Raw genomic sequence first — 24,165 nt, forward strand, 5'->3', positions numbered from 1 at the left:
AGGCCAGGAACCCACACTGCCATCCATGCGGCCACCTCTCACTGCAGGGCCCTCCTATTCCTTGCCCCCAAAAGGAAAACACAACACCCGAGAACTCCACGGTGGCATCACCTGGGAGCTCCACGCCCACCAGCGCCAGCCCCCTTGAGACGCTGCCCCCACCACGCCCCTCACCGGGGGCGACACCCCCTCGTTGCTGCCATCCGCCCGGTCCACCCGCGCCTGCAGTTTCTGGAGCAAGGTTGACAGCTCTCCAAGCTTCTCGTCGTGGCTGTGACACTGTCCCGACAACGCAGCCACCTGCCTTTCCACTTCACTCATCCGATGCCAGTGGAAAACCTCATCGCCAACCTGAAACAGTAAGAGGTTCCAGAGGTGACACAAATGAGAAGGTCGAGCTGGCAAAGGAGAGTACAGCACAGGGTAAGTCGAAACAACAAAACAGAGCATTACAGGGAAACGTCAACTACAACACACACCCACCCCCAAAGGAAAGACGTGAAAATGTCCGTCATTAGTGAGTTCCTTTACGTGGCAGACTATGGGTGGTTTTTATTTTCTTCTTTATGCTTTCTGTATTTTCCAAAGTAATGAAAACTTTCTTTTTTTTAATGAAAATGAACTAAATAATGAGACTGCCTGAAATACAGGCACCCCTCGCTCTACTGCACTTCGCAGACACTGCACTGTTCACAAGTGAAGGCCTGTGGGGACCCTGCGTCCAGCGAGTCTGTCCTTGCATCTCCCCAACAGCATCTGCTCGTTTTGTGTGTCTGTGTCACACTTCGGTGATTCTCAAGATATTTCAAACCCTCCACCAGCAAAAACATTACAACTCATTAAAGGCTCAGATGATGGTTAGCATTTTTTAGCAATAAAGTATTTTCAATAAAGGTCTGTACACTATTTTTTTTTAGACATAATGCTATTGCACACTTAACAGACTATAGTACACTGTAAAGATAACTTTTATGTGCACCAGGAAACCAAAAAATTCGTATGGTACTGGAGCTGAACATGCAGTATCTCTGAGGTGTGCCTGTATGCATTACTTGAATTGTTTCGCAACATTTAAGGAGCTTAAGACACGCTTATTTGACGTTTTAAAATATTTTCTAAAACAAGAGTGCCCAAATGAACTACCTTGTAGTTTACAAGTAGTACGGAAACTTACGCTGGAGAACACAGGTTGGCAACGCCAGGGAACAGCACATCCTAACTGATTACCTGCAGGGGCTGGTTCGGGTGGGAAGTGTCGGGTGTGAGCGTGGTCCTGGGGTCATCCGCCCTCTGTGCTCTGTGGCTGTGCATCCAGTTTAACACAGGCAGGAGTGAAAGGACATCACCCTGGCCCCATAATGAAATACTCGCACCTTGAAGGAGAGAAAAAGCAACTGTATACACATGTACATACAGTGCTTTTCAAAAGGTGTACTTAAATGTTCAATTCTTTCACGGATTTACATATATACGCATGTGTACATATTAGTCATCTTAGGTAACAAAGTAAAATTTTACTTACCTAGTAAAAGTAATAGTGGAATGAGCAAGATTAAAAACTTGCAAATATTCTGAAGGCACCTAGGAATAAAAAGAAAAACATTTAACTTGGAAAAAGTAAAAGGCAGGGCTCACCATTCTATATGACCTCTCTAGATAATTTTATACAAAATACCCCCTCCCTAATTTAAGGTGGAAGTCACAGGCTGAGAAATGCAGCGAGCTTTATCTACCAGGTAAGCGGCTGCCTGAAGGAAACCCTGGCCACACGGTGCTGTCTCCCAGGCCCAGGTGAACAACCCAGCAGGTCGGTAACTGCAAACACGCCGGGCTGGGTGCACAGGAGGGCACTTAAGGACCTTGGTCATTGACCCACTGAGGCCACCTGGTGCTGGGGCAAGTGCACCAGAGGGTCCAGGTCTAGCCCCGAGCACACCCTTCCAGCTGCGTAATCTTGGACACGTCACTTAAACTCTGCACACTCTGGTTTTCTTCAAGGATGACACCTGCCTTTCCTTTCTCACAGGAGTGGTTTGAAAAATTAAGAATATGAAAGCACTTTGCAAAACATAACATGATTAAATCAAATGATACCATGAAATTAGCACAAAATCAGTTCTTTAAAACACCAAGCTGACATGATATCAGTTTCCTTACCTTGTAAGAAGAAACACATTCAGCCAAGAAACCAAAGTAACAAACTGGTACCATCCAATCCCAAGCCACCAGAATACTTCAGATGCTGCCTTCCCTAAAAGAGAAAACACCAAACATTCTAAGGAAATGTTCTTAGAAAAACCAAACTCCTAGTGGACTGGTTTCGTGAAGGCCAAGCTAGTAGCATAAGGAAATATACTAACAGATGCTTTGAAAGTATATTAAGATGAAGTTAGGGATGAAGTATATTAGGACAATGCTTAGTCATCACAGCAGGAATATCCATAACTCAAAACACAGGAACGTAAATAAGCCACAAAGCAATATATCATACACAAGACAAGATACAAAAGAGTAAACACCAAACCCATGCGTTCTCAAGTACAGTAAAACCAAGCAGCTAGACTTACAACAGCGCCCAATACACTGGAGAAACAATGAATGCCATGCAGCCAAAAGCACAGTATGTTAGCATTTCTAAGTAATAAAGGATGGAACACGTTACATCAAGGATCAAAGCATGTAAACCGAAAATGAAATGTTTACTTGGTTAGGTGAACAGTTTACTGCAGGTGCTTAACTGCCAATAGCCTAGGAGCGAACGCTAACATGGAAAGCCAAAATAACCACCTGGAGCGGCCACTGCCAACCACAGCACCGTTGACACCGTCCCGGACACAAACCCTCCCGTGGTTCCGACCTCACGCAGCGCCTGCACCGAGAAGTGACCTGTGCCGGAGAAGATGTGGGCGGGAGGGGCACCTTCAAACACCAGCCCCACCGTCCTGACACGGCAAGAGACACCCACCTTGTGGCACTGTACCAAAATCCTCTCACATCCGACAGTCAAGAGTCTCTCCTCAAGAAAAACAATCGACTACTTGAAGTCCAAGCAAGATGCTGAAGCTAACTTATGAAAACCCTGCTCTGTGTCTGAACAGTTTTCACTCACTTCTGCCTATCGACACATAGGATGCAAAATGCAGACATTTCCTATAAACCCGCGGGGGCTGGCTGGCAGCTGCCCTGCACGTGTGCACAGCTGCTGCTGGCAGAATGGGTATTGGAAAGACAGCGCAATCGTTTAAAGCAAGTAAGATTCCATGGAGACCAGGAGTTAACATGCTCTGGATGAGACAAGGGTTACACAAACAGCAAGATGAAAATCTTCCTACAGCCGGTGAAAAAGTATTTTGGAATTATAACCGGTAGTCCCACTGGATGACAAAATACAACACAATTAACTTTATACCGAACGTCACACATTATATAAAGCAGAAAACTGCTCGTGAAATCAATTGTTTTCATTTTTTAACAGTGACTGCTGGAAGTAATACACCCACACCAGCATTTGCGTGTTGACTCCTGAAAACATTAAGCAATTCCAACACGGCTGAGTGCAAAGAAACATGGTGTAAGAGGATTTTTTTTTTAATCTATTGCTTTATGTTTATTCATTAACAGTTAAGAGACAACAAATTTTGAAGTTCAGCTTTTAAAAAAAGCTGCTATAAAGGCACCCCTCGGCAAGACACTGACAGGTACAAACTGGATTTCTCCATAGCACCCCGGCTGCACAGGCTCAGGACGCGGCCCGTTTCCCGGGCGTGGGCCGACTGTACCCCATGCAGGACCTAGCTTCTTCTAAACTGTTCACTTCACCTCAAATACGTTACTTCCCATACGCTTAATTTATACTAAATACACTTACAAAGAAGCTTTTCAAGAGCAATATTCTCCATATTTTAAGACAGTTATTATTTTCCTGTTTTTACTGAACACCTGAATTCCAAACACAAAGAAACAATGAACAAGGAGCATTTGCGAAAACACGACAGAAACAAAACACAAAAGCGCGAGAGACAACCTGCATGGGACAAGGCGAGCCCCACGGTCCCTGCCAGCCCTCCTGGCCGTGAGGGCTGCGAGCAGGTGGCGGTGTGTGTTTCCAGGTGCTTCCTCCCCTTACAGTCATCGCCTGTGGGGTGGGACAAGCAGTTAATTGGACAGATGAACGGGCAAACCCTATCAATCTCAATGGTGTGCAGCAACGGCAGTTTGAAAAAACTAGGAAACTCAATTATGAAAAACCAAAATCCCAGCCAGTGCCCCCTGGTGGCTGTAGGCTCCTGGTGTGAAGGGGGGCAGCAAGAGCCCTGGCCCCGTCCTAACCAGTGGGGCCCCAGGACGGCCTAAAAGGATGGCACAGGTGCGGCCGAGCCATACTTACACAGCGACGCCCCGTTTGCACGGAGGTGGCCGTCCTCGCCGGGGGGCTCTGTCACATTCATCCTCTCACAGTGACTGGAATGAGCTGCAACACAGGTGAGAGGCGCCTGAGCCCGGGGCAGGGGCTCTGCAGAGTGGCCGGGGTGGGGTGTAGGCCGGGGGCGAGGTAACCGCCTCGCTCAGGAAACATCATCAAGTCCCGCCAGCCCGGGGCATGCCCCAACCACCACACGGGATGAGCCCGCTTCAAACATTTTTGAAACATCATTCTAAATGCCAGTCAGATAAATTTTTTGCTTTAAAAAGGGTCGTAAGAATAAGAAGATGAGTGTATTAACTTTTTATTTAATGTTTAAACCCTGATCAACTTCCAGGAAACATCCAGAACTGCACAGAGAACAGGGAGAGAGATGCACAGCAAGGCCGCAAGAGACAGAGGCCGCAAACGACGCGAGGAGAGGGCGTGAGCGAAGCGCCACGCGGGGAAAAGAGCGTTTTCTCCACCTTAAAAGCTCTATTTGGTGGAAAAAGGAGGAAGAAAGTATTTAAATACCTTTTGATTCATGGCTTTTTGACTCACAGCTTTTTGATTCGCGATCTTTTGATTCATAACTTTTCAATTTGTAATTTTCTGTTTCATAATTGAGCTTCATTAAAGCCACTTGGAAGAGCTGAACTAAGAACGAAGGGAAGGACGCCCAGGTGCGCGTGACCAGCGACAAGACGCTGTCCCTGCAGCGAGCGGCGCGGCCTAGTGAGAAACCGTGGACACAGTTACTCCTCCCGCAGCATGCGCTCCCTGCTACGTCAGAGCCCGATTACTCACTTTGGGCAAAGTGGAATCCACTTTTTTTTCGGCTGTGCCTCGCAGCTTGCAGGGTCTTAGTTCCCCAACCAGGGGCTGAACCTAATAAGCCCGGGCAGTGAAAGTGTGGAGTCTTAACCACTGGATGGCCAGGGAATTCCCTGGAACCCACTTTTTAAAATGGATACCAGAGGCACACGCTCAGGCCGAGATGCAGACCAGCCCCATCCTGGAGCGCCAGCAACACCACATCTCTCCCACAGGCCGTCTTCCACAAAACATCCAATCTGATGTCACTTCACCCCAATGCTGTTTACACACACGCTACCATCTTTAGAAATTGGCCAACGACTTCTCTTCCCTGACCTCCGGCCCAGCAATCCCACTGTGTTCCCAGCCTCGATCGAGAAGGCCTGTCAGCAAGAAGCAGCACTTTCAAGGACGTCCGCTACAGCACGTGCAGCAGGGTACACAGAGACACCCGACATGGCCACCTGAGGCTCAGTAAACTATGGAACGTCTTGCCAAAGTTGCCTGGCCATCCTCGGCTCCTTTTCCTCAGCACCTGGAGCATCAGGACAGACAGTGCGACCTCTATAACCTACAATGTGCAGGGTGACAGTCTGCAAATCACAGTGGCTAGAAATTTTTATTCTTAAAAAAGAGTTTCTAGAAACTGAGTTATTTGTAGTGAGGTGGATGAACCTAGAGTCTGTCATACAGAGTAAAGTAAGTCAGAAAGAGAAAAACAAATACCATATCCTAACACATATATGGAATCTAAAAAAAAAAAAAAAAAGGTTCTCGTGAACCTAGGGGCAGGACAGGACAGGAATAAAGATGCAGATGTAGAGAATGGACTTGAGGATATGGGGAGGGGGAAGGGTAAGCTGGGACAAAGTGAGAGAGTGGCTTGGACATACCAACACTACCAAACGTAAAATAGAGAGCTAGTGGGAAGCAGCCGCATACACAGGGAGATCAGCTCGGTGCTTTGTGACCACCTAAAGGAGTGGGACAGGGAGGGTGGGAGGGAGACGCAAGAGGGAGGGGTTATAGGGATATATGTATACATATAACTGATTCACTTTGTTATATGGCAGGAACTAACACAACGTTGTAAAGCAATTATACTCCAATAAAGATGTTTTAAAAAAAAGTTTCTTCACTGAGTGGCAGCTGAAGTATGAGGCTTGTTCCTGCACACTGACTCCATGGGACAGCCTACAGACGGGGCTGCTCGCCGGCGTGCCCAAAAGCACAAATACCCAGCCTGTCCACTCACCCCCAGCTCAGCTCCCTGAGTTCAGGGTACATGCGTGAGGCCAGCGGGGACTGGAGAGGTCTGAGCTGCAGCGATTGCAGAAGAAATAAAATCAGAGCTTCTCCCCCACCACCACCAGACAGCCTGAATAAAGGAGTAGACTATCTGGGAACTGGAGCCCTGAACCAAAACAAATGTAAACCTGGGGCCAGGAGCCCCCGAGTGTCAGGGCCAACTCTGTGTTAGCCCACTCACACTCCTCTTTGTTTTACACCGCAGCGTGAACTTCATACAGAGGTCGGACAAAAACAGAAAAATTCATGAAGAGGTAATGCAGGATCTGTCTCACTGACAATCAGCGACACCAAAATCCATTTTTCATTCATCAAATCGGCAACATTTTAAAAGAACAAAAATATAAACACTTATTTAGCAAGAGTACATGGAATGGGGACCCTCACGAGGCCATAGGGAGAGGGCAATCCTGGTCAGTCTTTTGGGAAGTCAATTGGAAGAATCTATTTAAACTGAAATTGTATAAAATCTTCTTTTCTCAGCAGTGATAAGTATTGATTTAGAAGCTGCTGGGTGGAACACTTTTTAAAATATATTTCATTGCTAATTGTGGTTTCTTTCTTCAGGAGGACGGGCTCCATCGGAGCTGCTCCTCCTTAAAGCCAGTCAGTACTATTTCAGTACTATTCAGTACTATTTCAGCTGCTCAGCTCAGAGGCCGAGCCGCAGCCGTGTCACGCCATCCACTCCAGCCTTAGCTGCTCGGCAGTCACAGCCGTCCGACCCCGAAGTCAGCCAAGTTGGCCTGTCCCTCTCCCGGAAGCAGCAGACGTTTCCGTCCTTACTTCTCTAAAGACTGAGGCTGATTCAATTAGCAAAATTCTGCTCAAAGCAACCAAGACAACTGACAAAGTTTCAAAGGAATGATTTTTCATTCACTCATTCATTCATTCATTCAGACCTATCTTTTCTAAGTTAGTTTACACCTTCTACTGGGGGACGCAAGCATTGCCTTAGGCAAGAGAAAAAACACACAAGTGTGTGTTTTCAGATTCCAATTCCCTGGGTCCTTCTGTGCGGTTAGTCCAGGGGCCAGGGAGGCCCGAGGCGCACTGGCCCACGTAGGAGCGCCTTTTGGCAGAGCCGGGTCTCCAGCCCCTACAGGTTTCTCACACAGATGCCAATCCTCACAGGAGTACTGAATCTGTTCATCTGCACGCGTCCTATCAGCACCTTGCTTTGGTGAGCACTGTTCGATGTCCCAGGGAAAACACATGGAAGGCTTTTAAAGCCTTTCTGATGTGGCCCAGAAAATCACGTTTTGTCAACAATGCACTCAACCTGAACCTCAACATGTTTCAGAATCAGAAACTACATGGCTCAGGCGGGATGAATGATGTTTAATGTACCTATGCTACCTCTGTCCTGCCTACCCCGAAGATATGTGCACATACACAAATACACCCAAAGAAAACACTGCTTTTAAAAGTGTACAAACAAGAAAGCCTGAATGTCCACCTAGACACTGACTAAACAAATTTCGATACAACCATAAATGCAATATTAGATAGGCATCAAAAAGAATGAAGTTCATCGCAATTACCATTTAAAATGAAAAAAGTTGCAAAACCATGTATTTGAAGTAAAGACAAAAACACACTCCATGTTTCTGTAGGAACATGAAAGCAAAATTCAGGCGGTGCTTACACAACACTGAGAAATACCAGTGGATTGTACACTTTAAAATAGTCGGTTAATTTCATGTTATATGACTTTCACCTCATTAAAAAGGCAGGAGAACCCACAATGAACGGGATTAGCTGCAGCTCCCTCCAGAAGGGAAACCAGACAGGGACTGGGGAGGGACAAGGGGAGACTTAATTCATCTATTAAATAAATAGATAAATTTAAAGGTTTAAAGATTCCACAGTGAGAATATAAGAAAAAGAACAAAAAGAGAGGAAATGTGGGGTGGGGGTTAACTTATGACTGTGAAGAGATACCCACGTTTTGAGTAAATAAGCCCATGTAACAAATCCATGCGGTGTAACCTCAACCATGCAGTAAGAGTGGAAAGCCTCTGGGTGTAGGTTACGGGTGATTTTAATTTTCTTCCTTGCACACTTCTGTGGTTTTCAAAAGTTCTTTGATAAATGTTTTACTCAAATAATTAGAAACAAATTTTTTCAAAGGTAATAAATTAGCATTGGCTCTACAAACCACTGCTATAATCTAGAAGAGCAAGGGGCATGATCAGAATAGAAGCCCAAAGCAAATAACAGTATAGTAACTTGTTTACTACGCCAAAATACTCAAGACCGATTTAAGCAGGAAGTGGGATGAGTTTCCAGAAGCTGCCACCAAAGCTACCATGGCTGACCTTCCCTCTCAAGACACAGCAACCACACAGCTGGGCTCAGGGCCACCATCCTCCACGCTGTCAGAACAAGTGGCTGCATTGTTGGTGACGCAGACGTGGCTGGGAGAGAGCAGCAAACACGGCCACAGACAGGCGGCGACCTGCGAGCACCACGACTCCACCAGGCACCGTTTGTGGAACGTGCTTTTACCCTGAGAAAGGAGTTACGCTCAACTCAGCAACGGCACACTTCAAAATGCAGCCTCAAAACCCGATACACGGCATGTCAGGTGCGGAGTCCCGGCCCTGGGACAGCACTCAGAGGACACGGCGTCTCGGGGAGGGCGCCCTGCAGACCAGATGCCTGGGGCCAGGTCCAAGCTCCATCACTTACCAGCAAGTGTCTGAAGCTGGCTGAACCTCAGTTTACCAGTCTGTACAATGAAGGTGACAACCGTCCAGCAGGGCTGCTGTGAGGGTCAGCGAGGTCATGCGTACAGAGCCCTGGGGCAGAGTGAGTGCTCAGCGATGCTGGTCTCCACAGCACCCATACGACCCAGAAACGGTTACAGAGGAAACCCTCATGTTGACTCTGCCACCCCCTTCCCCTCACTGTGTTCCCACATTGCTCTGTTAACACTAAGGAGGTCGGTAACACTACAGCAGCCAGAACCAGAAGGTCTAGCCACAAGGATGAGATGCCAACATAGAAATAACTGTCAGTCCAGGTACCATCCTTCAGGTCAAGATCATCATTTGAGAAGTATGAACTGGGCACCCTCGTGCGCAGGGCACAGCCAGGAACACAGGGAGTGGACAGACAGCGCCCCGCCCTCCTGCACTGTCCTGTCCAGACCCTGTCCACCTGCCCGAGCATGTCCTCTGGCTCTGCCAAGCACTCCAGTGCTCAGATTAAACAGACGAGGTACCAAGGGCTTGGAAACAAGGCGACGCATGTTTCAAGTCGAGGACTCCCAGCCTCCCTATGTGCTCCCTTAAGGCGAACAGTGATCACAGCAGTCGCGGAGCCCCAAGCCTGGAGGGGCACATCAGTCACACGATGGCCCCCAGAAGGGCCTCTGTAGCTGTGCTCTCCCCAGGGGCCCAGCAGCGAGGCCGACTCAGTCTGGCCCAGGTGTTGATCAGAGCTGGGAACATGGCCAGGCCCGGGCCCTCTGTGCTCAAGCAGGCGCACCGGGGTCCCAAGGGCCTCCTCTGCCGGTCAGCAGGGCCAAGGTTGCCCCGCGAGACCTTCCACCATGCCTGCCGCCCTCCCAAACAAGGCTGGTGTGCCACGTGCCCCCCAGAACCTGCACACTCCCGGTAAGCTGCCCCTGCGGTCACGGACTCTCACCCACAACAGAGACCAGAGAGAACGCGTCCCTGCCTCAAGCATCACCGCCTCCCACCCTGACTCCCTGGGCACCTGGAGTCTGCGCTCCCAGGAAAAGAAGGAGCGTCTGCAAGTGACCGCACAGCCCACAGGTCCAGTTCAGGACGAGGTTTCTCCTGCTTACTCCAAGTTCAAATTTATGGAATTCCAAACACTCCCAGGTACAAAAAGACCAACCACATCAAATGTAAGTTGAGAGAGGAGGAACAGAGCTAATTTTTGGTGCATCTCTTCAACTTCTAAAGGATAACTTTGAGTTCGAGGCTACAGTAGAAACAGTGCAGACACTGAGGCCTGTAAGACAAGGTTGATGAAAAGAAAAGGAAATATCTAATATTTGGACGCTAACTGTTTTTCTAACTTTTAAAAGAGCAAGACTTACGTTTTTGACTCCTATCCCTCGAGTAAATCCTTGAGGCCGGGCCACGGGCGGCAGAGTACGTGGTGAGCGCGCCTTTGCGCTCGGCAAGGAGGCTGCAGTCGCTGCAGGTGTAGCCGTTGCTCCCCGCTGCTCCTACGGCCCCTGCGGCCACATTGCCGTTTCCCTGAATGGCAGCTTTAGTCCCACCTGAAGTTTGCAAAAAGGAGATGGAACCTGCTTATTACAATCTGCAAACACCTAACTAAAGCCTCCATCTTGAAAAACGTGGGGAAGAAAAGGAGGAAATTACCTTTAAGTTCTCCGTCATCGTCAAGACCTAAAAAACACACACATATTTTTGCTGTTGAGCTCAAATGATCAAAACAGAACAAAATACACAAACTCAAAAGTAAAGGTTACAGTGGTTAATAAATCAGCATCATGGCACTGGTCAAGATTGACTTCCTACAACACCAAGAATTAACAGCAATTTCTCCAGGTATATGCAGATGCCTGCTTTCAATTCCAGGTGAAAGTACATCTCTGGAGAAAATACCTTCCCACACACTCTGTTCTCACGCCCTCTCACACTGTCTACACACACACACCCATGCTGTGCACAGAAGAACAGGCAGGAACCTCAGCACCAGCACACTCGCCTCCTCTGCTGCCCGGGAGCTACTTTGCTAGTGAGCAAAACAGAATACGAACTCCAGGGCTTCCCAAATCAGCACATAAGATTTCTGGAACTAATCTAATCTTTGATTCTTCTCAGAAGGGCCAACCGGAACATCAAGTGGACACAAGCAGCCCTGTGGCCCCTCGAAGCCATGGCCCCTGTGGCCATCAAGTCCTCCACAGGGAGGACTGGGGTCACGCTGCTGCCTTAGTCAATCCAGGTCACAAGCCACATCGTTTCCTAGGGTCAATTCGTCTACACTAGATGCTTTCCAATGAGAGAAAAATTTCTGTCTGGAACTTGAAATCATGCTGGTGAGTTTACCAATGACTTTGCTTAAGCATCCCACAAAACTCATGCATTTAGACACACAGAGTTAATAAGACTGCCCTGACCACTCCACTCCATCTTCCACATCACGACACACGATCGGCAGCTGGAAGCAGTTTCCCTGCATTTCCGACCTCAGTCCAGAGGAAGGCCTCCAAACTTCCTGGGGCTCCTTCCCTCCAGTAAGGGGAAAAGGGGAAACCCGGCCATGACGCCCCTTCTTCCCAGAAGAACCGGAGAAATCACTGGAGATGACTCACCCCAGAAGTGGTCCACTTTGGTCTGCTCGCGGATCAGAGACTCGTCCAGCACAGGAGGCCGCAGACAAGCCGCAGCCCGCGTGGCACTGGAGCCACTCTGGCTGACAGCCAAGGACAGGACCTTCCTCGAGGTGTGGTTGGTACTAAATGCCGGCCTGTGCGCACTGCTGCGCTGTTTTGCTAGTCTAAAAAGGAAGGAGAAAGGAACAAGTCTACAGACTTTTTCTAGTAAATACAAATGATTACATTTTACCAACACAAAATCTCTGCCTGAGAATGAATATACTACTGTTAAGGCAACGTGTCCTTATGCCCTTTTTCTGCTGTAACGAGACATCTGTTAACCTAAAAAAGGAACTGTTTAAGCTGGGCTCAAGAACTCCTCCTAAAATTGTACACACAAAGTAGTTCTCAGATTATTTGGGGCCTCATGACCCAAAAGTGGTTCAAACTAAAAATAACCTAAAAATAAAAATGACCTATATTTTGAAATTACATGATTTATAGATTTAGTGTCCCCCCCACCATTTAAAACAAGTAACTGCATCCACAGGCACGTTCCGCACTGTTTCTCAGTCACCAGTAAAGGCGGAACTGCGTCAAGTACAGCGAGGAGAGGCTGTCGCCAAACCCTTCCTGAACTGGATCCACCACAAGGATGGAGACAAAGCCCTTGAAGACCCTCCCCACTGAGGGAGCGAGAAGTGAGCAAAAGGCCAGGGGCAGAGACAGGAAGGCCCCCATGAGCAGGTGCACCGGGAAACCTGGTTCCAGCATCGCCCGGGGACAGAGAACCAGCCTGTTACAGCCATGGTTCCCATAGCAGCACCTGCATGAACACCCCAAACCAGGATATCCAAGAACCTCACTGCAAATGAACCCCAGGTGGCTGCTGGGCGTGCAGTGTGTGAGTGTGAACCACAGATGGGGAGGTGACGCCACACACACCAGCGCCCAGCCTTGCCGTCAGGCCAGTGTCCCGTCACCTCTCAACAGCCACCATCCCACTCCCAAGAGTGGACCATTCAGGCAGGAAACTCGTCACTCTTACATGAGTGATGTTAAAGGAAAGCTGTTACTTTTATTCTTTATCTCTAAATGGCACAAAGATCCTGTACACTTTTGCTCCTTCTTGGGCACAAATAAGTGATGGGCACGTGGAGAGTTCAGAAATCAAGTGAATAGGACAATCATAAATACAGGTAAACATCTAAACTTCACACGTGTATCTGTCAGTTCACACAGATTTTATAAACAGACTTAAAGCACTAACAACACAGACACCTGCAGGGCCACATGATGACGGGCAGGGCTCCTCCCTTAACTGCTGGTGGGGCCTGCTACGCAGATGAGCTGGGAACACTTGCCCCGGACGGGAGGGGTGTCCACGTCCCTCTTTACACCAGCGCCAAACAACCCGCATACCCCAGCCCTGGTTTCAGCCTCATTCACAGTAAAGCTACGACCATGTGTGCAGTTGTGTGTGTACACACGTATCCGTAAATTCGAGAGAGTGAAGTTTTACAGACCGAAACCTCATGTGTTTGGTTTTGTTTTCGCTCACCTGGCCACTCTGTCCCCAGCAGGGCCATCCTCAGTGGCACGGGCTGTGGTGACCAGGCGCAAACTGCGGCGGGACATTCTTGGAGAATCAAATACAGGATCCAATTTGTGCTCAGTCTCGAAATCCAGAGCATCAGAAGAATAACTTGAACTAGAAGGAAAAAACCTCATCATAGATAAACACCACTTACCACACCACTTTTAAAACAAACAAATAACAGAACATGCAACCTAGTGTGAATTTTTAAAAACAGCACATGCCAGAACTAAGAGTCTGCATGCTGCAACAAAGATCCCGCATGCCGCAACTAAGGCCTGGCATAGCCAAAATAAATAAATAAATAAAATATTTTTTTTTTTAAATGAGAGAAACAGCCATCACTATGTGAAGCCTTTCCGACAGAGCAAAAGCAAGCTGGCACCCAACTTGCTCAACAACTGATGCCCTTACATTTGCTCTGATCACAGCACATGTGAAATGAATCCCCCAGCTGCCTGGTGTTCAAGGCTACACCCGGCCCTGGGGAGCGCGTGAGGACGTGCTAAATTCACGAGACTCCCCACCTACAGGGAATGAGGTCAACATTGTTAGAAAATCATAACCATTTACTAGTAGACACTGCCTGATAAGGCAGTTAATGAGACAGTGACCACTACGTGACATTTAATCCGAGATCCCAGTAGGTCACTGAATGAATCAACGTAAGGAGACAAGGAAACGCCAGTGACTGAGCCTCCAGCGCACCTTGCATTTAATTCATCATCAACCCAGAGACACACTAGGACATGGAAAAGCCACCCCACTACCCGTCCACATAATTATCTTAAACCAAAACACAGATCCTTCTGTGCTGTCAGCACGTTTTCCAAATCCAGAAACGTGAGTTGAGAACCTGTTCTGTGCCTCCCTGGGGGCGGGGATCCTACAGACAGTCCAGCAGCAGGGGCCACGACACAGTGAGGGCTCCACACCTCCAGGAGGTGAGCTCACAACCCGAAAGGAAGCAGGAAGGTGAGAGAGGGAAGGAGAGGCCACGGCTGCCACAGGGAGCAAAGCAGGCCAAGAGAAGAACTGCAGCCCAAGGCACAGAAGGTGGGGCTGCAAGAGAACCTCGGTCCTGGCTTCAACCAAAGGGCCTTCGTGCGCGTGCACACTAGAGGACGGCCTGCACCCTGGAGGCCCTGGGCAGGCCCTGCTGTGGCAGAGAAGGGAGCTCCAAACCCCTCAAGCAGTTTATCCGCAGGAGGAGGTGGAGACGCTGGGGGCACGTCCAGTAGGCAGTGGGAGAACAGCCCCCGCTCAGGACAGCAGACCACTGGGCTAAGGATCTGGAAGTCCACGGTAACCAGGGGTATGAGTTAAAGTAAATGGGCTTAAGAACATTTCTGCGTTTTATTTTATACTATAAAAATATTTTCAGAATCAAATTCATCATAAACTTATCAGATAGGACACTAGAAACTGTTCAATCAAACCCTCAGAAAGTTATTACAAATCGCTTCAAGTTGTCATATCCATGTGAGGCGTTACACATAACTTCAGGAAAAGGTCCTCCTCAACTTGAGAGGCTGGAGTGGGGCGAGAGAGAGGCTGCAGTAACCCACACTGAGCAGCACGGACGCTAAGCTCCACCTGATTTTAGTATACAATATGCTTACTTTTCTCCCAAGATTATTTTTAGTATTTTACATAATTACAATTCTCGTTTAAGAAAATTGTTATTTCAAGTCAGAATCTACCACGTAAGAATGGACCAGTACCCCTCCACCATCATCCTCTTAACCTAAGTCCTGGGTTTAGAGGACGGCCATTTATGAACTTGAACATCAAGAGAGGACAGTGCAGTTCAAGTCCACTCCTAGACAAATACGCAAACGTGCATGAGGCAAGAAGCTGACGACGCCACCCGGACCTCTGTCTCCCACCCCCACATGCCCCAGAGGCTGCAACTCCGGGGACACGACCACGCTGCCAGTCTGGACAGGGTCCTGGCTTTCCAACATAGGACCTCCAACGCAACGCCCCTGCCGGCAGAAGGGTGCTCCAAATACCTGCTACTTTGATTAGAGAGGGCCCTGGGAAGACGCCAGTATAGCGGCTGTTTGTAAGAGCAAATGAGGGAGGTCCCCGGTGGCCTAGTGGTTAGGATTCCATACTTTCACTGCCATGACCCCGGGTTCAATCCCTCGTTGGGGAACTGAGATCCCGCAAGCCGCGCAGCATGGCCAAAAAAAAGAAAAAAGCAAACGACTGGGAAATGTCCATTAATAAGGGGATGATGAAATACACTAGGATACATGTACCTTATGTAATGCCGTTAGAAAACATAAAAGATCTATATATACTGTCACAGAAAGACCTCTAAGATATACTGTTAAATGAAAAAAGAAATATTCTATTATCATCCTATTCATGTTTTTAAAAATATATGTAACATAAAAGCACAGGGTTCAACCCATGGTCGGGGAACTAAGATCCAGCAAGCTGTGCAGCAATGCCAAAAACAAATAAATAAATCAAATATTCAATAATAAATAAAAGCACATGTTACCAACACAGATGTGTAAGAGCACAGAAAACACCTCCAAACCGGCAACAATAGTTACCTCTGGAGCTGAAAGGAGGTAGGAACATGGGTACTTCCACTTTGAGCTGGACAGTGCTCAGCTAAACAGAAACTGCAGCAGTGTTCACAGCGGGGGAGGGAGAGGGATATAGGGAGTAGGTGGGGAGGGAGGGAGGCGGGGACCAACAGTTCTGTGCTGAGTTCAGACATGAATGTTGACAAGCCCCTCTGTCTGCACCTGAGGGGCTTTCTTGATGCGCTGGGCGCCCACCCCACGACTCCATGCGTGCTCCACCAGCTCCCGTGCTCTCCTGCCCTAGGCTGGGATCCTAAACCATCATCTGTAACAGGTTCCTATAGACAGGTGCACCCAGGGCCCAGCAGAAAGATTCAAGTGTCTGATGGAGACACAGGACACCAGCACCGCCCCGAGGCAGCGCAACCTCATCACTTGCCAGGTTAAACGTTACTTTATTTATTTATTTATTTATTTATTTATTTTTTCTTTTCTTTTCTTTTTGCGGTATGCGGGCCTCTCACTGTTGTGGCCTCCCCCGTTGCGGAGCACAGGCTCCGGACGCGCAGGCCCAGCGGCCATGGCCCACGGGCCCAGCCGCTCCGCGGCATATGGGATCCTCCCAGACCGGGGCACGAACCCGTATCCCCTGCATCGGCAGGCGGACTCTCAACCACTGCGCCACCAGGGAGGCCCCCTTTATTTATTTTTAAAATACATTTATTTTGGTTTTGGCTGTGTTGGGTCTTCATTGCTGCACGCGGGCTTTCTCTACCTGCGGTGAGCGGGAGCTACTCTTCGCTGTGGTACACGAGCTTCTCATTGCAGTTTGGCTTCTCTTGTTGTGGAGCACAGGCTCTAGGCACACGGGCTTCAGTAGTTGTGGCTCGCGGGCTCTAGGGTGCAGGCTCAGTAGTTGTAGCTCGCAGGCTCTAGAGTGCAGGCTCAGTAGTTGTGGCGCATGGGCTTAGTTGCTCCGCGGCATGTGGGATCTTCCCAGACCAGGGCTTGAACCCGTGTCCCGTGCATTGGCAGGCGGATTCTCAACCACCGCACCAGCAGGGAAGCTCCTTTATTAATTTTTCTATAAAGCTGGGGTGGGGCACAAAATTTTAAACTGAGGTGTCTAATCCAAGATTAGAGAGAATGAAGTGACCAAACTAGGATATAAAAGAAGATAATAGGGGCTTCCCCGGTGGCGCAGTGGTTGAGAGTCCGCCTGCCGATGCAGGGGATGCGGGTTCGTGCCCTGGTCCGGGAAGATCCCACATGCTGCGGAGCGGCTGGGCCCGTGAGCCATGGCCGCTGAGCCTGCGCGTCCGGAGCCTGTGCTCCGCAACGGGAGAGGCCACAGCAGTGAGAGGCCCACGTACCACAGGAAAAAAAAAAAAAAAAAAAAAAGAAGATAATATAGACGAAGACCCCAAATATAGAGTATAGATCTAATCCTTAAGAGTATAAGATTTTAGTTTAGTTCTCTCATCAATTATGCAGTTTTTTAAAAAATGTCTGGTATTTAGATGCACTTCTATTTATTTGTTTGTTTGTTTTCGGCTGCACCACAAGGCTTGCAGCATCTTAGTTCCGCAACCAGGGATTGAGTCCTAACCATCGACTGCCAGGGAATTCCCAAGATGCTCTTTTAATTAAAAGGCTGGGGCTTCCCTGGTGGCACAGTGGTTGAGAGTCCGCCTGCCGATGTAGGGGACATGGGTTCGTGCCCCGGTCTGGGAGGGTCCCACATGCCGCGGAGCGGCTGGGCCCGTGGGCCATGGCCGCTGAGCCTGCGCATCTGGAGCCTGTGCTCCGCAACGGGAGGGGCCACGGCAGTGAGAGGCCCGCGTACCACAAAAAAAAAAAAAAAAAAAAAAGGCTGGAAAAAATCTACCTCAGCTGAAAGCTGGATGGACACCAGGCAGCAACGAGCCGTGGAGTGGGCAATGCGCCACCAGCGCTGAATTTGGCTACACTGTCAAAGGTGCAGCCGGTAACTGGGAGAGGGCATGTGGGCAAAGCAAGTCACAGCCGGTGACAATTCTAAGGCTCTGTCCAAAGCCCTACCATCCAAAGCACTGCTCCACCTGAGTACCCAATCCCAACACCGCCCCTCTGAAGTCCCAGCCTCAAACCCCACCACCCATCACTGATGACCTCTCACCACAATGGCTCCCCTGCCTCACAGGGACCCCAACTCTGACTGTTGTCACAGCTGCCCCCAGCTGTGTCCCCTGCCCTGCTGGGCTTCTGTCCCAGGGCCTGGCAATACTCTCACCTGGATAAGCTCGACTGCCCTCCCTGTACGGCTCCAGACACACTGCAAGCTCCCGGAGGGACTCCTACCAGTGAGGTCAAAGCTCTCCCCATATCCCAGCCCCGCAGGTCCCGACTGCCTAGCAACATGTGTGACAGTCACCTGCCCCAGACTCTCTCTCCTCCCCTCCTCCTACCTTGGGTTCTCAACACCCGGTATTCTGACTAGTGGTTTTAAAAATATCGTTATCTTTTAGAGATTTGCTTCAAAACAACCCACTGGGGAGGGGAGAACAAGCACTGGTAACTGTTGAAACTAAGTGAGAGGCGAAGGGGCTCATCATCACTAGTCTCCAAACTTTCACACTGTTTGGCATTTTCCATAATAGGAAAACATCTTAAAGAAATGGCATTGGGCTTCCCTGGTGGTGCAGTGGTTGAGAGTCCGCCTGCCGATGCAGGGGACGCGGGTTCGTGCCCCGGTCCAGGAAGATCCCACATGCCGCAGGGCGGCTGGGCCCGTGAGCCATGGCCATTGAGCCTGTGCGTCCGGAGCCTGTGCTCCGCAACGGGAGAGGCCACAACAGTGAGAGGCCCGCGTACTGCAAAAAAAAAAAAAAAAAAAAAGAAAGAAAAAGAAATGGCATGACCAGGATGCTGCAGGATCCTTAACGTGTTTACTGAAAGTGCTGAGGCTGCAGGCCAGCAGTGCTGGACATGGAGTGGTCAGCCAGGGGCCACCCAGGTGGTAATGAGACAGACGGTCAGAGTTGGGAGTTAAGCAGGCGGAGGGGGAGGGTCTGGAAGGACAAGGATATGAGGAGGACAATTTCGGGCCAGGCCAGGTGGCCAAGGGCTGCGGGGGGGAAAGGCTGCAGTGAAACCCAGCCTCCAGGGACCATGAGTTGCCGCTGGAGCTGGACGGTAAACAGAGGCTTCACTGAAGGGTGGGGACGCAGAGACACACAGGCAGGAGAGGGAAGGGCAGGCAAGGACAGAGCCGGCTTCAGCACGGCCACTTGAGGCCGGTCCACAGCTGGGCGTGCCCCCTCCAGACTGGGTGTCGAGTGGCTGGGACCCTCGGCAAGAGTTCTGCTCCTCGTGCTGTGGCGCCCGCCCATCACAGCTTCCTGGGTCTCTGTGGGCCCTTGGCCCCCAGGGCACCCTCGGGCTCCCATCATGACCTGCTGATGGCCAGACCAGAACTGTCGCCCACATGGCTCCTGAGCCTGAGTCTCACACACCCTCCCGCTAACTGGTGCTCCTCCTCCCGCGCCCACGCCAAACGGTGACTGTCACCCTTGCCTCCTCCTTCATCCCCTTCCTCCAGTCAAGCAAGCACAAGGCCCCCAGCGTTCCCTCCCGAACCCCTCCCTCCCCACGCCCTGCCCAGCACTGCCTCGGTCAGGGCCCCCCCAGAGTCTCACCTGAACTCCTGCCAGCCTCTGATCAGCACTGCCCCACTCTCCATCTCTGCATAACCCTGGTTCTACTCACCCTTCCTGGCTGAGACCCCCGCCCTCAAACACAGGCCCACCTCCCAGCACAGCTCAGTCCGCCTGCCTTTCCCATTTCAGTGCTCATCCACTTCCGATCCAGCTGCACGCCTCACTGGACGAGGGTTGGGTTCTCTGTAGAGACCCAGACATAGGCAACTTTTAAAAACTGTATTTAAAATGGGTTATAATAAATAAATATAAAAACAAAATAAAATGGGTTATAAAAGCTAAAAATAAATTACCAGCAACGGGAGAGGCCACAACAGTGAGAGGCCCGCGTACAGGGGAAAAAAAAAAAAAATTACCAGGAACTATTATTTTTTATGCTCCACAATACAGAATAAGGAGGAATTTTACTTGAGTTGGCCCACTCATTTTGTTCTAAAATACTACAGGACTTTTAACAAAAACAAAGTGTGTTACTACAGAAAGTGTGACATGATCTAAAATTGTGACTAAAAGCTCAATCATTAAATATGAGATTTGACTAATGCTGTTAAGAGCAGTTTTCTTAAAATACCTTCCAATTTTCTTTAAGTTTCAATTACATTTTTACCCTTTAGAAGATAAGCCATTGATAAAACTGACACTAGCATTTTCCTTGTCTGCTTTAAACATCTTGCCAGGATACAAAGGTTTTTCTATCTGCCAATCAAATCTTCACCAATCCAGGAATGTTTTCCCTTTGGCAGTAGCCCCTAATTTTATAGTACTTAAGTTTCATCTCAATCATCCTTTCTATCAATACTTGGTAAACTAGAAAGGCAAAGAGCAAGTCAACAGCTTCTAAGACTCAAACTTCAAGGTTCAGCATCAAATCAGAATACAAATAAAAACAGAAAACTTAGTGCATTTGACAGAAGTTGTGGTCTTGAAACCGTGGACTTCATCAAAATTCTATTTATGATGGCTCCTCTCAAAGCCAAGTCACTTTCCAGGTTAGTTCTGTTCATTTTAAAATACTCAGCTATTAATATAAATCACAAAACCCTACCATAACCACACAGATGTGTTCCCAAGACCACAGCCACCTGGGTGGAGGCTAAAACAGTCATTCATTTGCAATGACTAATCACTGAGTCATCAGAAACGTTCGGTTTTCAAAACAACCTCATAATTTCCAAGTCAGTTTAGCAGTTTTGTAAAACCAGAGCATAACATAACGTGCATAGACATTTTCACTTTCAACACAGAGCAGTTGGGTGCAAGTACCACAGAGCCCCCATTCACCCAACAGCGTTCGAGAACAGCACAGGCAAGACGTGGAACACGCATGCGAGCAGCTCACCTGAGTGCATACGTGTAGCCAGTGTTCTCGGGCACACACTGCGGAGGAGTGTACATGTGGAGCCGGGAAAAGTCCATGTTCACGGTCTCAAAGCATACTGCAGAAGGCGGGAAAAGCAATGCAGGCTGTTAACGGCCGGAACACCCAGAGGAGCCCTGTCTGTGGCGGCCCAATGCAGACGGACTAGAGTCACCGTCAACACTTGGATGAAGCAAGGCCAGTAAAGCAGAGCTGGTTTGGATTTTTTTTTTAAGCAAAGGAGACAAGTTTTCTCATGGTTGCAAGTCCAGAACACAGTTGTCATACTTAGTTCCCTAAGATTATAAATCTACAAAAGCAACAAGGGGAAATCCTAGATCAACTGCCTTAAAATGATGTAAAGAATACAGAAAGTAACTCAGAATCCTTTCCAAAATGTACTTTTAAATTCCTGAAGGTGTCAAAATGTTCTCATTCTTCTGGAATAAATTTTCATTGTTATTAAGTAAAACAGAACTGATTCTTGTTCCATGGTCAAGAAGCACTCCCATACTTTCCTAGACAGCAAAATTTTTACAAGCAGCTCAGAATCAGAAAACTGCAGGGTGAATAAGAGATAAGCTTAAGGCACTGTTAATACTTTTATTTTTCCCCAAAGGAAAACACAGATTATTTTTAAATTAAAAAGTTCTGAGCTTATTGTTTTTCATGTTGTCATCTAGATTTCTTTGGAATGACTCAAACTTTCCTCTGGCTAAAAATACACACACACACACACACACTTCAAAAAAAACCCCACACCCTCATAGGAGTAATGTGGATCATAATCTGCTGTTGAAAGATCAAGGAAGATAAACCTAGACAAAAAATATTCAGGTATAAATGGCTGATTTCTATAAACTAAGCCAAAAATACTTAAATTCACTCCATATTCTTTGAAACAGTCCAAATTTTTTTTCCTTTTTAAAGATGTTGGGGGTAGGAGTTTATTAATTTATTTATTAATTTTTGCTACGTTGGGTCTTCGTTTCTGTGCGACGGCTTTCTCTAGTTGTGGCAAGCAGGGGCCACTCTTCATCGCGGCGTGCGGGCCTCTCACTGCTGTGGCCTCTCTTGTTGCGGAGCACAGGCTCCAGATGCGCAGGCTCAGTAGTTGTGGCTCACAGGCCTAGCTGCTCCGCAGCATGTGGGATCCTCTCAGACCAGGGCTCGAACCCGTGTCCCCTGCATTAGCAGGCAGATTCTCAACCACTGCGCCACCAGGGAAGCCCCAAATATTCTTTTAAAAAGTAAGCACCCATAGAAATAAGGAACATTGTTTATATAGAAAAACTTCACTGTGCCTACTAATTTCGACATTGCTCAGTTCCTCTCAGGGACCTGGCCCGTCAGCCCAGGTAGAACACACACTCAACAAGTACAATTCATTCTATTAATAGACACGTAAACCTCTTGCTGCAAATAAACTTACCTTCAAGTACGAGTCCATGTATTTGTTCAGTACCTGTTCACTTGCCTCGAGCTCCCCTCTGTCTCCTCCACCAGCACTGGAGCCCAGGTTCAAGGGCACAGAGACTGAGGAACAGCACACGAGGGCAGCCTCAAGGCTCAGGCCTCCTCCCAGCTCCCCCGCAGAACAGAGCCGCACCCAGCAGCAGTGTTATCATGGCTTCTGACTGCGCTGTGGGTAGCAATGACTTACTAAGCAACCATAACAATCCTAATACCCCGTAACTGCTCTCACCCTCCAGAGAAGATAACTGATTTTTACTTCCTAACTTTACTCCCAAAGTGATCTTTCACTTTCGTGTTTTACTACACCCACATTACCAACCCCAAGTTAAAGCAGTTCTAACTGCTGCTAATTTCTACCAACTTCCCTACAACTCGTATTCAAGAATTTAAGACGGGGGCTTCTCTGGTGGTGCAGTGGTTAAGAATCTGCCTGCCAACGCAAGGGACACGGGTTCGATCCCTGGGCCAGGAAGATCCCACATGGCGTGGAGCAACTAAGCCCATGCGCCACAACTACTGAGCCTGCCCTCTAGAGCCCACAAGCCACAACTACTGAAGCCCACGCACCTAGAGCCCGTGCTCCGCAACAGGAGAAGCCACCACAGTGAGAAGTCTGCGCACTGCAACAAAGAGTAGCTCCCACTCACCACAACTAGAGGAAGCCTGTGCACAGCAATGAAGACCCAACGCAGCCAAAAATAAACAAACAAATAAATAAATTTATTTTTTAAAAAAAGAATTCAAGATGTCCTTAGTGAACTGAGTATTTGGACCGGCTTACAGAAACTGGTTTAGTGTTATAAACAAGTGAATGGCAGGTGCCTGAAAGTAGCATTTAATTTAAACATCATGACTATGACATGGAAACACTAGAGGGTCCAGCTAAGAATAGGGACTGACCCCCTACAGACCTGGGCTCTGATCCCAGCTCTGCCCACTAGCTGACTGACTGCCCTGAGGCCAGCTCCTCGCACAAAGGAAGTTACATCTGTGAAGCAGGATGGCAGCAGCGCTACTGGCAAGGCCGATGAAGGGGTCCAAGGAGGTCCAGCCCGTGACTCAGCACAGAAGGAGCAGTTAGAGCCTGGTGAGGAGGACAAGAACTAACAGCTTTTTTATTTTATTTGCATGTATGTATGTATGTATGTATTGGCACTGTTGGGTCTTCCTTGCTGTGCGCAGGCTTCCTCTAGTTGCGGTGAGAGGGGGCTACTCTTTGTTGCAGTGCACAGGCTTCTCACTGCGGTGGCTTCTCTTGTTGTGGAGCACGGGCTCCAGGCACACAGGCTCAGTAGATGTGGCTCGTGGGCTCTAGAGCACAGGCTCAGTAGTTGTGGCACATGGGCTTAGTTGCTCCGCAGCATGTGGGATCTTCCTGGAGCAGGGCTTGAACCCGTGTCCCCTGAATTGGCAGGCAGATTCTTAACCACTGTGCCACCAGGGAAGTCCCATGCAATGTTTTTTTTTTTTTGCGGTACGCGGGCCTCTCACTGTTGTGGCCTCTCCCGTTGCGGAGCACAGGCTCCGGACGCGCAGGCCCAGCGGCCATGGCTCACGGGCCCAGCCGCTCCGCGGCATGTGGGACTTCCTGGACCAGGGCACGAACCCGTGTCCCCTGCATCGGCAGGCGGACTCT

At 48.8% G+C, this 24,165-nt stretch overlaps 1 protein-coding gene across 6 annotated transcripts in view; it reads right to left on the minus strand.

Moving 5' to 3' along the window:
- The window catches only part of SUN1 (Sad1 and UNC84 domain containing 1), a 54,409-nt gene that overhangs the window by 17,816 nt on the left and 12,428 nt on the right, over positions 1 to 24,165 (minus strand). For 2 of the 6 annotated variants that reach the window (XM_060078359.1, XM_060078360.1), the window contains exons 2-14: positions 21,036 to 21,132; positions 13,417 to 13,566; positions 11,853 to 12,037; positions 10,894 to 10,920; positions 10,605 to 10,790; positions 4,940 to 5,137; positions 4,388 to 4,471; positions 4,025 to 4,135; positions 2,788 to 2,886; positions 2,158 to 2,251; positions 1,523 to 1,581; positions 1,228 to 1,373; positions 175 to 351 (exon numbers count right to left, since the gene is read on the minus strand). In XM_060078359.1, coding sequence (XP_059934342.1) covers positions 175 to 351; positions 1,228 to 1,373; positions 1,523 to 1,581; positions 2,158 to 2,251; positions 2,788 to 2,886; positions 4,025 to 4,135; positions 4,388 to 4,471; positions 4,940 to 5,137; positions 10,605 to 10,790; positions 10,894 to 10,920; positions 11,853 to 12,037; positions 13,417 to 13,566; positions 21,036 to 21,112 — 1,593 coding nt within the window. In that variant the 5' untranslated portion in view covers positions 21,113 to 21,132. Of the gene's footprint in view, positions 1 to 174; positions 352 to 1,227; positions 1,374 to 1,522; positions 1,582 to 2,157; positions 2,252 to 2,787; positions 2,887 to 4,024; positions 4,136 to 4,387; positions 4,472 to 4,939; positions 5,138 to 10,604; positions 10,791 to 10,893; positions 10,921 to 11,852; positions 12,038 to 13,416; positions 13,567 to 13,866; positions 13,955 to 21,035; positions 21,133 to 22,485; positions 22,577 to 24,165 lie in introns of those variants that run through there. The other 4 variants (XM_060078358.1, XM_060078363.1, XM_060078361.1 and 1 more) reach the window with 4 other exon arrangements.

Source organism: Mesoplodon densirostris, chromosome 16, assembly GCF_025265405.1.
Source record: "Mesoplodon densirostris isolate mMesDen1 chromosome 16, mMesDen1 primary haplotype, whole genome shotgun sequence".
In the NCBI taxonomy this organism is placed as follows: Eukaryota; Metazoa; Chordata; class Mammalia; order Artiodactyla; family Ziphiidae; genus Mesoplodon; species Mesoplodon densirostris.